This window comes from Hemicordylus capensis, chromosome 2 (assembly GCF_027244095.1).
Source record: "Hemicordylus capensis ecotype Gifberg chromosome 2, rHemCap1.1.pri, whole genome shotgun sequence".
NCBI lineage: Eukaryota > Metazoa > Chordata > Lepidosauria > Squamata > Cordylidae > Hemicordylus > Hemicordylus capensis.
The window spans coordinates 174,886,339-174,900,795 of NC_069658.1; the positions used below are offsets into that span (position 1 = coordinate 174,886,339).

General features: G+C 46.2%; 1 protein-coding gene across 4 annotated transcripts in view; it reads left to right on the plus strand.

The window, feature by feature from the left end:
• The window catches only part of CNN1 (calponin 1), a 115,172-nt gene that overhangs the window by 21,551 nt on the left and 79,164 nt on the right, over nucleotides 1-14,457 (plus strand). For 3 of the 4 annotated variants that reach the window (XM_053295409.1, XM_053295408.1, XM_053295407.1), the window contains exons 2-6: nucleotides 1,267-1,437; nucleotides 2,035-2,124; nucleotides 4,753-4,811; nucleotides 7,996-8,090; nucleotides 14,112-14,185. In XM_053295409.1, coding sequence (XP_053151384.1) covers nucleotides 1,283-1,437; nucleotides 2,035-2,124; nucleotides 4,753-4,811; nucleotides 7,996-8,090; nucleotides 14,112-14,185 — 473 coding nt within the window. In that variant the 5' untranslated portion in view covers nucleotides 1,267-1,282. Of the gene's footprint in view, nucleotides 1-1,266; nucleotides 1,438-2,034; nucleotides 2,125-4,752; nucleotides 4,812-7,995; nucleotides 8,091-14,111; nucleotides 14,186-14,457 lie in introns of those variants that run through there. The other variant, XM_053295405.1, reaches the window with a different exon arrangement.

Sequence of the window (14,457 nt, forward strand, 5' to 3'; positions counted from 1 at the left end):
AAGAAAGGACCGGAACCACTGCAACACAGTACCTCCGATTCCCATACTCGAGAGGTGGCCCAGAAGGATACCATGGTCGATGGTATCGAAAGCTGCCGAGAGGTCCAGCAGAACCAACAGGGACGCACTCCCCCTGTCTAGTTCCCGGCGTAGGTCATCCACTAAAGCGACCAAGGCAGTCTCGGTCCCATACCCGGGGCGGAAAGTTGCATCTTATGTGATGGGAGCTGTTTACTTCTGGGCCAGAAACAAAAGAGGCTGCAATCTGCGATACAGTTGAGCTGGGGTTCAGCCTGAGGATTATGTCCCGACATCTGTCATTGACATTAGGGTTACCAGTGTCTGGGACAAGGATCAAGTCTCTGGCTTATCCCCATCCCATGCAGCAGTAGCTTCACTTTAAGCCTGTCTTGGTCAAATGTTAAACACATCATTACCTTAGTTGCTCCTGCAAGGCTGAAGAGGCCAGAGCAACCCATTCTAGCCCCCACCAGGGATTCCCAGATGTTGTTGACTACAGCTCCCATCACCCCCAGCTGAAATGGTGGTTACAGGAATTACTGCCCCCCACTCCACTCCTTCCTCCCTGCAGGATCCTCCTGACCATAAGAAGATCTCTGCTAGATCACACTAAAGATGCATCTAGTCCAGCATCCTATTTCTGCAGCAGTCAGTATATTTTTTATGCAGGGCATGAAGGTAGTCGCACTCCCCAACAGTTGCCTTCCAGCGACTGGTATTTTGGAGTATGTTGCCTCTGAACCTGGAAGTTCCATTTTACTCTCAGGGCCAACAGCCATGGTGTGTGCCTGTCCCCTTTCCGGGGGTGGGGGGGTGGGAGTTGCTGTGGGCCAGAAGCCATTGTGACCGGGAATTATGGGAGTTGTAGCCCAACAATATCTGAGGAGTCAAGTTTGAGAATCCCTGGTTTATGCATGTCATTCATAATGGTTTAAAATGTTACTTGCTCTGAGTCTCTAGCGAAGAGGTGGGGTAAAAAACAGAGTAAGGCAATAAACCTACAGTCCCAGTGAAACTGCCAGCTTGAGGCTGTGTGTGATGCCTGATGTTGCCTTGGGCAGACCAAACTGGAGAGGGGCTGCTGTGTGTCTCAGTGCTTTTGCTGCTCTCATTAAAGCAGCAGCTCAACGCCCTTTGGTTTGCTGCTCTGAGATTAAAGGAGCCACCTTTCCCGGCTGCCCCAGTAACTCTGAGCACCGTAGCACCTTTACCCTCTAGATACTTCACACACCCCTCTACTTGCAGGTGCTGCTGAGACTCCATGGAGGACTCCACCCGCCTGGGCTACTGTATTGTGGCTGGCAGCTTTGTGGCTTTCCAGTTCTTCTTCTCAGCGGTCAGCCCCCAGCTGTCCTTCTCACTGAGTCCCAACTACTCCAAACTTCCCTCTGTCAAGCAGAGTGAGTGGAATTCCAGGTATGGTGTCTGAGATGTGGGGTTGAGGGTTGGGCAGAGACCTAAAGTTCTCCCTCACTCACTACCTTATTGAATGCAAGAATGTGAGATCTCAGTTGGGTGGGAACATAGGAAGCTGCCATATATCGAGTCGGACTATTGGTCCATCTAGCTCAGTATTGTCTACACAGACTAGCAATGGCTTCTCCAAGATTGCAGGCAGGAATCTCGTCTCAGCCCTATTTTGGAAATGCCAGTGAGGGAACTTGGAACCATCTGTATGCAAGCGTGCAGGTGTTATTCCCAGAGCGGCCCCATCCCCTGAGGGGAAGATCTTACAGTGCTCACACATCTAGTTTCCCATTCAAATGCAACCAGGGAAGACCCTCCTTAGCAAAGGGGACAATTCATGCTTGCTACCACAAATCCAGCTTTGGGTGATGGGGATTTGCCCAAACAAGGAGGGAAACCCTAAGGCTTCATTGCTTCACAGGTAGGAATCCTGTGAGTATGTCCCCCAGTGTGTAAGAGTGCGAGAGTGTGTGTGTGTCCATGCACACAACTTGTGTGATCCATTAACTTCTGCATATCTTCCTCCCCACTCCCACCCCACCCTAGATGCGTGTCCACGCTCCACGCAATGATAGTTGGCCTCTTCTGCCTCTACATCCTTTGGTTTGACGATGCCGTAAACGCCAACCCCATCTGGTAAGTAGGAACTGCCCACCTGGACTGCTCGCACACGTCCTGTTGTGACTTTACCGCCCAGGCTGTGCTCACGTTGAATCTCCCTAAGCTTGCTCACCCCAGCTAGGGGGAGAGGAGGGAAAAGAGGTGCTTGTGAACTTGCAGGGTCACATTGTGCTGAGAAGCCATGAAGGACTGTTTTGTGCTGGAAAAGAATGGGCCTTTGTTTCCCTTGGGCTTTAGGATTGACGGGGTGGGGGGAGCTCTAAGCAGCAGCATCTGATCTGGGCCAGGGCTGGCACTGAGCCTGTAGAGGTGCTTATGTTGCTACTCAGGCCACATACAGCCCCTCTCCCCACTGAGCTTTAGCGGCTCTCACCAGCCAGCCCCTCTCAGAAGCGTTTTGGGGCTGCCTGAAAAGCTCATCCTCTGCCTGCAATGCACATTTCTATGCTTCCCTTTCAGGCAGCCCCAAAATGCCTCTGAGTGGGCTGGCCGATGAGAGCCACTAAAGCTCGGCAGGCACCAACCTTAGCCTCATCTGCCTTCTTCCTTGTCCGCTGTATAGGCTGCTACATACTGGCATCGTTCTTTCCCCAGCACGTGCTCTTGAGCCTGATTGCCCACCCTGTGGCCATACTATTTCCCTACTTCCTTTTACCCCATTCCCTACAAACAACTTATGTCCAGCACATCTCTGGCCCACCTGCCACTTGTCTACATTAGTTTTAATTGGTATATTTCTCAATTCAGGCTTTGGTTTTGAATGATCAATGAACAGGGTAGGTGAACGTTCTTAAAAAAGCATATCCTAGAAATTGATGTTTTTATTTAAATTGGATTGTGTGTATCTGTCTATCTATCTATCCTAGTAAAATGGGCTTGCAGTTTGCAATCACACCTCCTACTCCTCAAAATGACCCTTGATGATGTGCAGAAGAGTTATAAATGTATTTATATCTCCAGGACTTAAGCTTTCTCTCTTTTTAATTTCTTAAGCAATTTTCATGGAAATCCAACACGGATTAAAATTCAGTAAACTGAAAAAAATATAGCTCGTTCATTGCATTATAATTCAGTGAAAGCCCAGACTTTCTGTCTCAAAAAGTACCTGAGAAAACTGCCAAAGCTTGTTGGGAGATATTCCCCATGCTTTTCCAATGGGAGAGTTTTCCTGCATTATCTGCCAAATTAATCAATTTCCCCAGGGTTTTAAATTTTTCTGATAGTCTGGGTGAGGTCTAGAATCTACCAGTGAAAACAGCATGTTTCTGTCTTTTGTGGTTTGTTCTGGGAATTTCATATCAGTGAGTGAGTGAGGCCCAAGCAGCTTGATATAGATAGAGATATTTTTAAATGTCCTGATTTAAAATGTTTGGAAATCATTTCTGATTCTCTTATGGACCTCTTTTGCACATTTCAGACACTATCTATACTGTTTAAGGGTATTGTAAAAATATAGCCTTATAGTAGGAGACATTATCTTGCCATAATATCAGCTTGAAAATTTGCTTATGGCTACAGTCATTGAAAAAGTGGTAACATGCCTGATTCTGTTACCCTTGGAATTGCCCTCTGTTTTTGATCAAGGTAATTTAAATCAGTCCTTTATGTTGGTAGGGGGCTAATATATTAAATTAGGGTGGTTGACATTCTGACTAAATTATTCAACAGAAGTCCCATTGAAATTAATAGGACAAGTTAATCCTGACACTCATTCTATTAATCTCAACAGAATTTCTGTTGAGTAATCTAATCAGGATGTTGGTGGTGATTTTGAATTGATGGGGCTCAAGTGAAAGGTGCACTTTGCACTTCATTTGTTGAGGCTCTTGATTCTGGAGTATTACTGAAATTATAGGGAAATTTCAAATTATTAAAGGTGGCCTTCTTTTAATCATTCTGCAGCATTGTTTTGTTTATGTTTGTACACCATTCCAAACTTCAGGCCCTGGGTGGTTTACAGCAAAATTAATCTCAGCCAACCATGCAATATGCCCAATGTGCCAACCATGCAATATGCCGTGCTCAGAACTCCCTGGAAATGTAAGGGAAATAGTGACAGATGTGCACGGACCAGTCCCGAGGCCATTCTAAAGGCCTCCGGACCGGTCCAGACATGGGGTGGTTCGGCGGTTCAGTGCTGGGGGGGGTCCTTTAAGGGCGGGGGGTGTACTTACCCCTCTCGCCACTTTCCCCCTGCCGACGCACGTATTTTAGTAAGCATTTGGGGTGGCAGGGTACCTCCCTGCCGGCCCTTCCCCCGGTCGTCAGCAAAAGGCTGATGCTTTCTAAAATACGCATGCCGGCGGGGGGAAAGCGGCAGGAGGGGTAAGTACACCCTCCCCCCGCCCTTAAAGGAACCCCCACACCAGTGCCGGACTGCAGCTCCGTGGTTCTGTGCACATCCCTAGAGAGAACAAGGCCAAAGCCTCGCAGGTTGTGTGAGGAATGGCCAGACTAGATGCACCCTTAGCCCACCAGAGTAGCAATACATCACATTTCATGCATCTTTTGGAATTTAGAGTGGGTCAGAGAGGTTGACTCTTTCTAATACCATGTGGTGCCTAAATGGGATAATAACATGGGGTGGGTCTCATCTCTCAGACTCCCATCATTTACCATTTCCTCATCATTACTTCCTTGCAGGGGAGACCCTTACCTGGTCAAGCTGAATGTAGCAATCACCTGTGGCTACCTCCTGTATGGTAAGTAGCATGGCTCCCCATTTCACTGTGCAGGCCAGAGGGCCCAAAGCAGTCTCTTGGGACTCCTGACAGTAATGCTACCAGCAGCTGACCCTGCCCTTACCAGGGTCTTTCAGTCATGTTTGCAACTCACCTTCCTCTCCCCTGCCCTCTCTCTCACAAATGTCACAGGGAACATCTCCCTCTCAGGCCCCACTGAAGCAAACGGGACTTGTGCTGAGGCATTCCCAGTGGATGGTGCCCCAAAGAATCAACCTAAAATAACCAGAAGTCTTGAAGCACTTTAGAGACGGACACGTTTATTGAAGCATAAGTGTTTGCTTCCCAGAAGGGAGAAACCTTTGAAAGAAGTAGCAGCTGAGACTTGTTTCCTACATATGGTGAAGCGCAGTAAAGTGTTTGTTTCTTCTGCGTGTGGATGCATGTTGGGTAGCAAACTGCATCAACAAGAGCCGATGAAACCATGGAGAGCTGTTGCCGATCAGGATAGACAGTACCGACCAAGCATCTGACTGATTCAGCCAGTTCACACGATTATAAATTGGGTAGAACAAGCATCCTACCCAGCTTCAGGAGCGGTGTGCAAGCCTGGTTTTTGACGTGTCTTAGCAGAAACCTAGGTAGGAGTTGGGGAGAGTGATCATTTGTGAGCCAGGAGCTGAGTAAGATGGCTTTCTGTCCAGTCCTGCTGGGTACAACTCCCGGGTAGGACAGTGCCTGGCTCACAGATGATCACTCTCCCTTCTTCCTATCAAGGTTTCTGCTAACACATGACCGAAAATTGGGAGCACACACTGCTTCCAAAGATGGGTAGGACATTTGTGCAGTCTGGCCGGGTATTAGGCAACTTCCTATGTTCCTGGGGGGATGAGGACATGTATGTGTGTGGCTGTGAGTGGTACACATGAAGCTGGCTATAAAATAAGGCCTTCCTGCAGAAGTCCTCTGAAGGGTCTGAGTAAGTTTCAGGCTGCCTGGTTCAGACAAGAAACTGATGGGCGAGAGGCATCATCTTCTTTTTAAAGTACTACAGCGTGGAATACAGGTGGACCTCACTATATGCGGATCCAGCATCCATGGCCGGGCAATTAACACCCAACCTCAGCATACACGGGAGGTGGGGGGGGGTGGAGAGGCAGAAAACAGGGGTTAATTCAGTGTATCCATGGGTTGGGGGTAATGGTGTCAGGAAATTACCCCGGATGTCATTTCCAGCTGCCATTTTGTGGAGGAGAGACATTTTATGGCTCATTTGTTTAAACAAACAATTGTTTATTTAAACAAACAAAAAACCTGCAATTTTTTTTTTAAAATTCCTGGGACTTGCAGTGTGGGGGCATCCTTGGACTTGCGAAGATCTGTGAAGCATCGTAGGGCACTTTATTTGGCACATTTTCACATTTGTGGGGTGCTTTTTTGGCCCTCTTTAAAAAGTATGGTAACCTAACCCACGTGATCCCATGGACTTAATGCCTCATGGAACCCTTGTGGATAATGAGGTACAGCTGTACTCTAGCTTCTTAAGGGTGCCTTGTTTCTCATGCCGAACAATACGAGTGTTGGCTTCATCTCCACTTTTGTCTTCTAGCAACCACTTTTGTAGCCTGGATGCTTGGCAATGGATGATATAGAGTGCTTTCCATTTGGGCAGTTGTTTTGAGGGATTCTTTTCCCTTCAGGGGTTCACCCTCCCCAGACTTTGCTTGACGGGGAACTAATTGTTTACCAATGGACATTCCTAGCGGTGTTCTAAACTCCCTTCCTCCTGGATTTTTTTTGGGGGGCGGGCGGGCTGCAACTTGACTTTTGAATACTCAAAATTCAAATATAAAATGGTTGTCCTTACTTGTGCTTAAGGAGAGACTGATGGCCTTTTGTTGGGGCAAATCTTGCTATAGTACTTTTACTCCAATAAATCTTGAGCCAATTCTGTGCAACCCCAGTGAGTGCCTTAACATCCTGTCCAAATGTACAACAAGATTGCTGTTATGAACTGTCTCTCTGTAGGATAGCCAGTTCCAATCATTCTGTTTCTTGATCACAATATATCAGCATGTGCCAGTGAGGATGTTGGGAACCGAGGGGAGCAGAGGGAAGCGGGATATATTTCTAGCACTTCCCCTCCCTCAGGAACTATCTTCAGGAGTGGGAGGAAGTGAGACAATTTATCTCACACAGAAATCTCCCTCTCATACCCAAAAGACAAAGACACTTGATGAGCTGGGAGGAGGGAGAAAGTTTTGGAAATGCATCTTCTCAGCACTACTAGCCCTATATCCATCACTGATGGATACCAGCCCTATATCCATCATCTGATGCCATTGGCAATAAGGGTGGAGTAGACCTGTTTCTTCAGACCAAGCCTTCATAAGAAGCAAAGGTGGTGGGGTGAGAAAGGTATAGGTGCAGTGAGAGAGATTTTTTAGCTCAGAACTTAGACAAGAGGTTGTTTTTTTTATTATGTAGTTCTGATAGGCTTCCATTATTTGTGGGGATTATTTCCCCACTAAATGTGAGGGAGAACATTTGTTCAGATTTCATAAATCTAAAAATGAAGCCTCTGGAAAACTGTGGGTCAGGATGAGGAAACAGAGAGTGGGCCATGGGTGGGGCTGGCAGCTGATATGAATGAAAACATCTTACCCTGAACACTGGGATCCCTACCCAGCCTCTCTCTGGTTCTGCGACAATGCTGGGTTACCTACTGTATATCAAAAATTATGATGTGATTGTGACTATACAGATTTCCAAATCTCCTCAGCAGAAGGAAGCATGTGTGGGGTGGGTGGGTGTGTGTGTGTGTGTGTGTGTGTGTGTGTGTAGAATGGTTTGTATAGGAAGGGGTATATGTATCTATGGAACATTGGCTGTGTTGGACACTTTTGAGTAGATGATGTTGGTGCCCGGAACATTCCCCACCCCCAGGTCTGTTTTTGCACCTTTTAACAATGGCTTGATATAAATAAATTAGCAAATGAAGCCTTTTCTACCATTTGATTTCCATACTAGAGAATTCTTTACCTGCTACACTTCTGCATGTAAGGCAGTTGTTAAAGGAAGAAAAGCAGGGTCATTAAAAAAGGTGGCAACCCTCATCTGTGTTTCCCCCTCCCTTCTAGGCTGCTCATCTCCCAGTAAACCCTCATTGTGTGTGTGTGTATGTGTGTTGTGTTCTGAATTCTAGATCTGTTGCTGCTAGTGCGCTACTGGAGGACTATGGGAGATTCCCTTTTCGTTTGCCACCACTTGGCGGCGCTATACGCTTATGGATACGTGTTGGTTAGTTCCAGAGTCCTTTAGCTGTTGCTGGGGAGGGACTTTCCTTTATTTTCCATTCTTTAAAAAATAAAACCTATGCTTCACCAAATTCTGTGCTTCATTCTGCTATTCTTCTGCAGCTTCCAATATGCTATCACTCCTGTCCCCTCGTAAGCCACATAAACTACCTCTGTGCTCTGTCCCAAATAAAAGAGAGTAAGTTTTGAAATTTGGGTCAGGGAGAATAATGAGAACCCGCTCAGCCATCAGGATGAAAATGAAACTTCCTCACTCCACCCCATAATCTGGACTGGAGGAAGAGAAATGTAATTTCCATATGCACGAGAATTCCGTATTCACTTTTAAAAGTCCGTTCTCCAGGATATATTTGTTTTAAAAGAGAGTTTTAAAAGATCTATACGCTGGATAGAAATAAAAACGTAAAAAGGCAGCCCCTGCCTACAGTTTCACAGCTTCTAGCCTGATAGCTTCTAGCCTGGTCGACACATGTAGCAGAATGAAGTGGTAAAATCTTGAAGTGGACAGTACCACTTCAGGCTGCAGGTAGAAGATACCATTTTGAAATGCAAAAACAGCACTTCAGGGAGAAATGTTTCTAAGGCAGCCCGCTCTCGGTAGTGCTCATTTTGCACTTGCAGCAGAGAGGCTTTCACATAGCAGGGCATTCAAAAATGTAATTCCCCACCTGCGGCCTGAAGAGGTGCTGTCTCGTCTGTTACCTCAGCATTCCACCACCTCATTCAGCAGCATGAGTGGACCAGGCCTAAGACACACGAGGAAGCAGGAAAAGAGGGCAGTCGGGAAAAGTGAAGCACGTTGGACCAGCTTAGATTATGTCCACTGGCCCTTCAAAATAATGAGGGAGGAGCATATATTTGTATGTTTCCCTCCCACCCAATGTGCCACCTTGCAATTGCATAATTGTGTGGGAGGCAGTTTGAATAAAGTGGCCTTTACCATAAGATGTAGATACTAGTATGAACACTCCCCTCATGCAGTTATGTGACAAATGAGCAGCGTGCTTGGTGACGCTGGGCGGGGACGACGACATGTGCACACGCTCCCCCCCCCAAACAGTTTCAAGGAGCTAGTGAATGTATTATCTCTTTTGACCCAATAAGAGGTAGCATTGATATTTACTAACTTACTTGCATTTTATATTCCGCTCTTCCTCCAAGGAGCCCAGAGCGGTGTACTACATACTTGAGTTTCTCTTTCACAACAACCCTGTGAAGTAGGTTGGGCTGAGAGACAAGTGACTGGCCCAGAGTCACCCAGCAAGTATCATGGCTGAATGGGGATTTGAACTCAGGTGAACAGCTTTGATAGGAGCGGAGACAGGTCCGAATCTGGGTCCTGTTCCTGTTCCTCTGGGATACAAGGTAGATCACAAAGTGATTCTGTTCTCCTGTGTGGAGAACAGCTTCCTGTTGACTCTGAATCCATTTATAATTCTGAGGTGCAGCTGACCTAGAATGTTAGGACCAGAAGGCCAATTTCCTGATTTCTGTTTAGCCATAGATTCATTTGGCTGCCCTTGAAGAAGTAACTTTCCCTCACGTTCAGCTCCTCACATATTAAATTGGTATAATAACTGTCCACCTTTAGGTATGATTTGGCCTGAGTACAATGTGGGAGTGTTGGCACCCATTCTGAAGAGCCAAACTACAGGTTACGTTAAACAGTCACTTTGACCCTGTGTGCTTCTTTTTTGTGATGTGTGTGTAATCTGGCTTGGGTCCATGGCACAAAGGGAGCATTTCCACTACTGTGGTTCCACTCTTAATTCAACACCCCCCACCCTGCCCCCTAGTTATTTCCCCTGGTTATTTCCACCAGAGGGCGCTTCCCTCCAATGGATGGCATTTGCACCATGGAGTGTGTGTGTGTGTGTGTGTGTGTGAAATTTTGATCAGGATTGTGGCAGGGGCAAAGGCTAAAAGTCATCCCAGTTCTTCTGTGTGCCCACACACACGCTCCGCTGCTAATGAAATCACAAAACCAAGCACACAGGGCCAAACTATGCATTTGCGCTAACCTGTCGTGTGGGCCTGAGCCTTCAGGCTTACAGGATTGCAATTCTGTGCACACTTACTTGAGACCAGGCCCCATTGAACTCATCAGGATTTGCTCTTGAGTAAATGTACATAGGATTGGGCTGCATGTGGGTGCAAACATATGCTGTCAAAGTCCCACTGAATGATGTGCTGGTAAACAGGTATGGGGAATGCAGTCCTTAACTCTCTTTCCTATGGCACTGTCTCCTTTGAATACCTCCTCAACCCTCATCCAAGGAGCCGCCTTCCACCCCATGCTGATTTCCTGTCCCTTTCTTGATATATTTCTTTCTTGCAGGCATTAACCCTTGCATCCCTTGTGATCACTCTGCTATGCACAGACACAGCCCAGCCTGCTCTCTCAAAACATCATGGGTTAGTCAGAACATTCTCTTGTCACAGATGCCCCTAAAGCTGGGGACTCAATTTGTTTCAATGGGACTTGCACAGGAGAAGATCCCACTTGATTGTGCTTCTCTTCGGAAAAATCTCACATTAGGCATCTACTGAGGCCACGTAGATTTTTGGTCTAACGCAGTGGAAAGCTTCTGTCATGTCTTGGCTATTGAGTAAGCACCGGGTCCTGTATTTAGTATCTATAATAGAAAAAAGGGCTGTCTTTTGGTGGGCCAGCTTCTGTTGATGTAGAAGTACTGTATGCAGACTTTTGAGTTATACATCACTGTTCACTGGGCAAAAGGGAAAGGATTTTCAACTTTATATACACCACTTTTCCTGTAGTGTATATTCCCCTCCCAAGTATAGGGCAAGATGAATATTTGTGGCTTCTTTTTCTTCTGATGTCTTAAAAATTTGAAAGCTTTCAGTCTGTCCCATGTTTAATTTTGTTGTTGTTGTTGTTTATTTCGGCCCAAGGCCAGCATACAAAAAAAACCCAGCAAGAATAAATACATAAAATAGATACAATACATTTAACATAAAATAGATAAAACATTAATGGCTTCCGATACCGCACATATAGCCAATTCCATTCAATTAAAACATTAATGGCTTCCGATACCGCACATATAGCCAATTCCATTCATAAACCAGTCAATCTAAAATGCACAACCCAGCATCTTGTGCCTCCATCATTCTAAATCGAATCTTACTTGCTATAAATAAGAATTTTTAATTGTGTTTCTCTAGACTAAACATACCCAGCCCCTTCAGCCTGTCCTGACAGAATGTGTCTGCTAGTAGTGATGTGCACAGACCGTGGTTTGAACTGCGGCTCGAGCACATTTCGGGAGCAGGAAACCCCAGCACCTTTAAGAAATAGGAGAGCAGGTACTTACCTGCTCTCTGCCACCCCATGCAGCTTCCTGCTGGGGTGGTGCGCCTCCCTAGAAGTCTCATGTGGTGTCGGCATGAACATAACATCCGCACATGCACATTCCTATCTGCTAGGTCCTTTGAATCTTCTTTTTCAGTTTTTCTGATGCCCATAACTACAAATGTTTATATCCCCCTTTTCAACAGAAGCTCTCAAAGCAGTTTGCACAGAAAACAAACAAAATAAATAAAATTTAGTATGATGGTTCCCTGATCCAAAAGGGTTCACAAAAGAAACATAAGGTAACCAGCAATAGCCACTGAAGGGATGTTATGCTGGGATTGAATCAGGCCCAGAACCATATTGAAGCCTCTCTAAGGCTCAGGAGAAGGGCAGGGCCACCTTCAAAGAACTCTCAGGGATGAGTCCCTGAGCCTGGGGAAAGCCAGGGGTTCATGCCTCCCAGCCCAAATGTGAAGTCAAAGACCTAACTTGAAGTTGATGAGCTGATGAGCACATTTCTGGACCCCTGAGGAAGACCCTGTTTTCATTCATTACAATAATTTTAACCCAAGTGGTTCTATTTGTTTTTATTATGTGAAACAAGAAAAGAAAAGAAAAAGGTTGAGAATACTGTACTAGGTCACCCATGTATCTGAGATGACTAAAAAGCTGTGGCTTTAACTGGTTTTGTTAACTATACTGTAGAAAACCAGATACTTTCCCATTTTGCCTGATGATGAGTTTTGTACAACTTTAAAGTTTGCATTTTTAAACACCAGTACAAGTTTGATACGATTAAAGATCTCACCCTACCTATTTAATATGTTTCATATTGTGGGGCTAACACTAAGATCGTTCTCATGACCAGCCCTACCCAGGTAGGGCAGCACTAGCCCAAGTAGGGCTAGTCATGAGAACCACCGGAATCGGTCCGGATTCCAGAGCTCCTCAGCTGAGTAGTCCGGGTTCTGCACCCAGGCTAAAAGTGGACGATTTCCCTGCTTCCGGGTGCTCCTTCTGGCCGGATCTATGGAAGCTCGGGCTGCCAGCAGCCCAGGCTTCCATAGAGTTGGGCAGAAGGGGCGCCTGGTAGCAGAGAAATCCCTCAATGCACTGCACTTCTTTCACAGTGCAATGTGGGATGAGAGAGGCCGCAGCCTGCTGTCCCCCTGTCCCCTTGCTGCTTTGGGATCGCTTGTGCACCAGTCATGTGGGCATGGGGTGCGAGCAATCCCAGAGTAGTGAGGATTATATGGGGGAAGGTGGGTTGTGGCCTGCCTTCCCCACAGCCCTTCTCAGCCTCACCAAAAATGGTCGTGTGAGCATTCTTATTGTCTTACCCACATTCTAATGCAGTATGCGGGGTGTTTTGAAAAGTGTTATGCTTTTCAAAGGAGTAAGGCGAGATTGGTGTTGGGGCATGAGCAAAGGTTGAGAGAGCCCAACTTCAATACAATGTAGAATCTGGAGGTTAATTAGTAGAATGTAGATATGTAAAGGAGCTCAGCAACAAACCTAAGTTTCAAATTTGCAGAAGTTGTAATTCATGTATCCTCAAAAATGAAGAAACTGATTCTGGAGGAGAATAAGGAAATAACAGAACTGGAACCTCAGTTTAAGAATCCCAGTATTCTTGCCTACCAGGGCAAGAATAGCCCAGCATCGAGTCTGAGCACCTGGGTATCTCAAAAGTCAGTTAATACTCCTCTCCCTGTTACCCACTACCCAAAGGATATTTGGAAGAGAGCTCAGTCCTTCCCATAAAATTACTATGTTTGTTTGCTTTGTCAAGACAAAGTAGAATGTTGGGGAAAGGGTATTTCAAGCAGAGTTAGATAGATGCCAGGGAACCGAAGAAGTATTAATTTTTCTCCCAGAGTCCTCAGATTCACCTCAAACATTAAATAAATGAGGACTGAGGCACATATGGGGGGATGCATTTTGCAAAAGAACCTTTGCACCCATGAAATACACCCCCCACTCACCTTTTGGTCATTATGTGAGGGTTTCTTTATGAAATGGGAGGAAATGTGTTTGCCCATTCACAGTGAGAGCAGAAAGCACTGGCCTCACTCTGATTTGGCTCTGTGACATCATCGCACAGCCAAATCTGACTGTCTGCATGATGATGTGATGTTGTTGCATAACCTACCTGGCCTCTGATCCACTAGGATTGCAGAGAAGAAACTCAGACTTCAAAAATTAATGGTGCCAAAGCTGCAAACTTGGGAGAGAAGCATTTGTGAACACATGCTGAATTAAGCATGAAAATGTGGAGGGGTGTGAAACTTCTCACCCTGAAACCCTCCTTTAGTCTTTAAAATTGTCACAAGTAAAATTCAGAATGTTGCTAAAATAAGTAATATTAAGGAGATGTATTTGTTCAATGCAGGCCTGGCAGGGTCCTGTATGGGAAATTCACATGGTTTTGAAAACTTCTGGATGGAAGAGGCCTACATCAAAGGTGTGGGCAGCAGCAGTAGGTCTGGCTGTGTTGGTGCTCTGCTGTGTTGCTCTCTAACATTCTCCGCTTTGCTTCCTCAGTGGGAATAGGGGAGGACGGGGCTCTCCACTCAGTACCTTGGAAGGGCCTTAATCCTCTGCTGCTAGAGGGAGCACAACCTCTGGTGCTGTCTTGGGGACAGTGAGGCCAGCAGCTCAGGGCTTCTCTTTCTGTCCCCTTAGAGTCGGGGGGTGCTGCCCTACTTTGCCAACTTCCGCCTCCTCTCGGAGCTCTCCACACCCTTCGTGAACCTGCGGTGAGTTTTGCAGTGAGGGTTTACCGATTCTGGGCTTTGCCCAAAGACTTGTGCCAGCCAGTTGTGATGTGGTTCCAGATGTTCCTGTTGTAGGAAAGGGCATGCTGAAGAGGGCTGCAATCTGCCATGTCCTTTCTTCATATCCATAAGAGCCACAAGAGAACCCGGCCCTTCAAGAGACAGCTTCAGAGAAATGGTAGATGAGGAAGTGTCACCCTTGATCACTTTCTGCCTCCATGGTGTCAGGTTTTTATTCTGCAGCCATGGAGCTA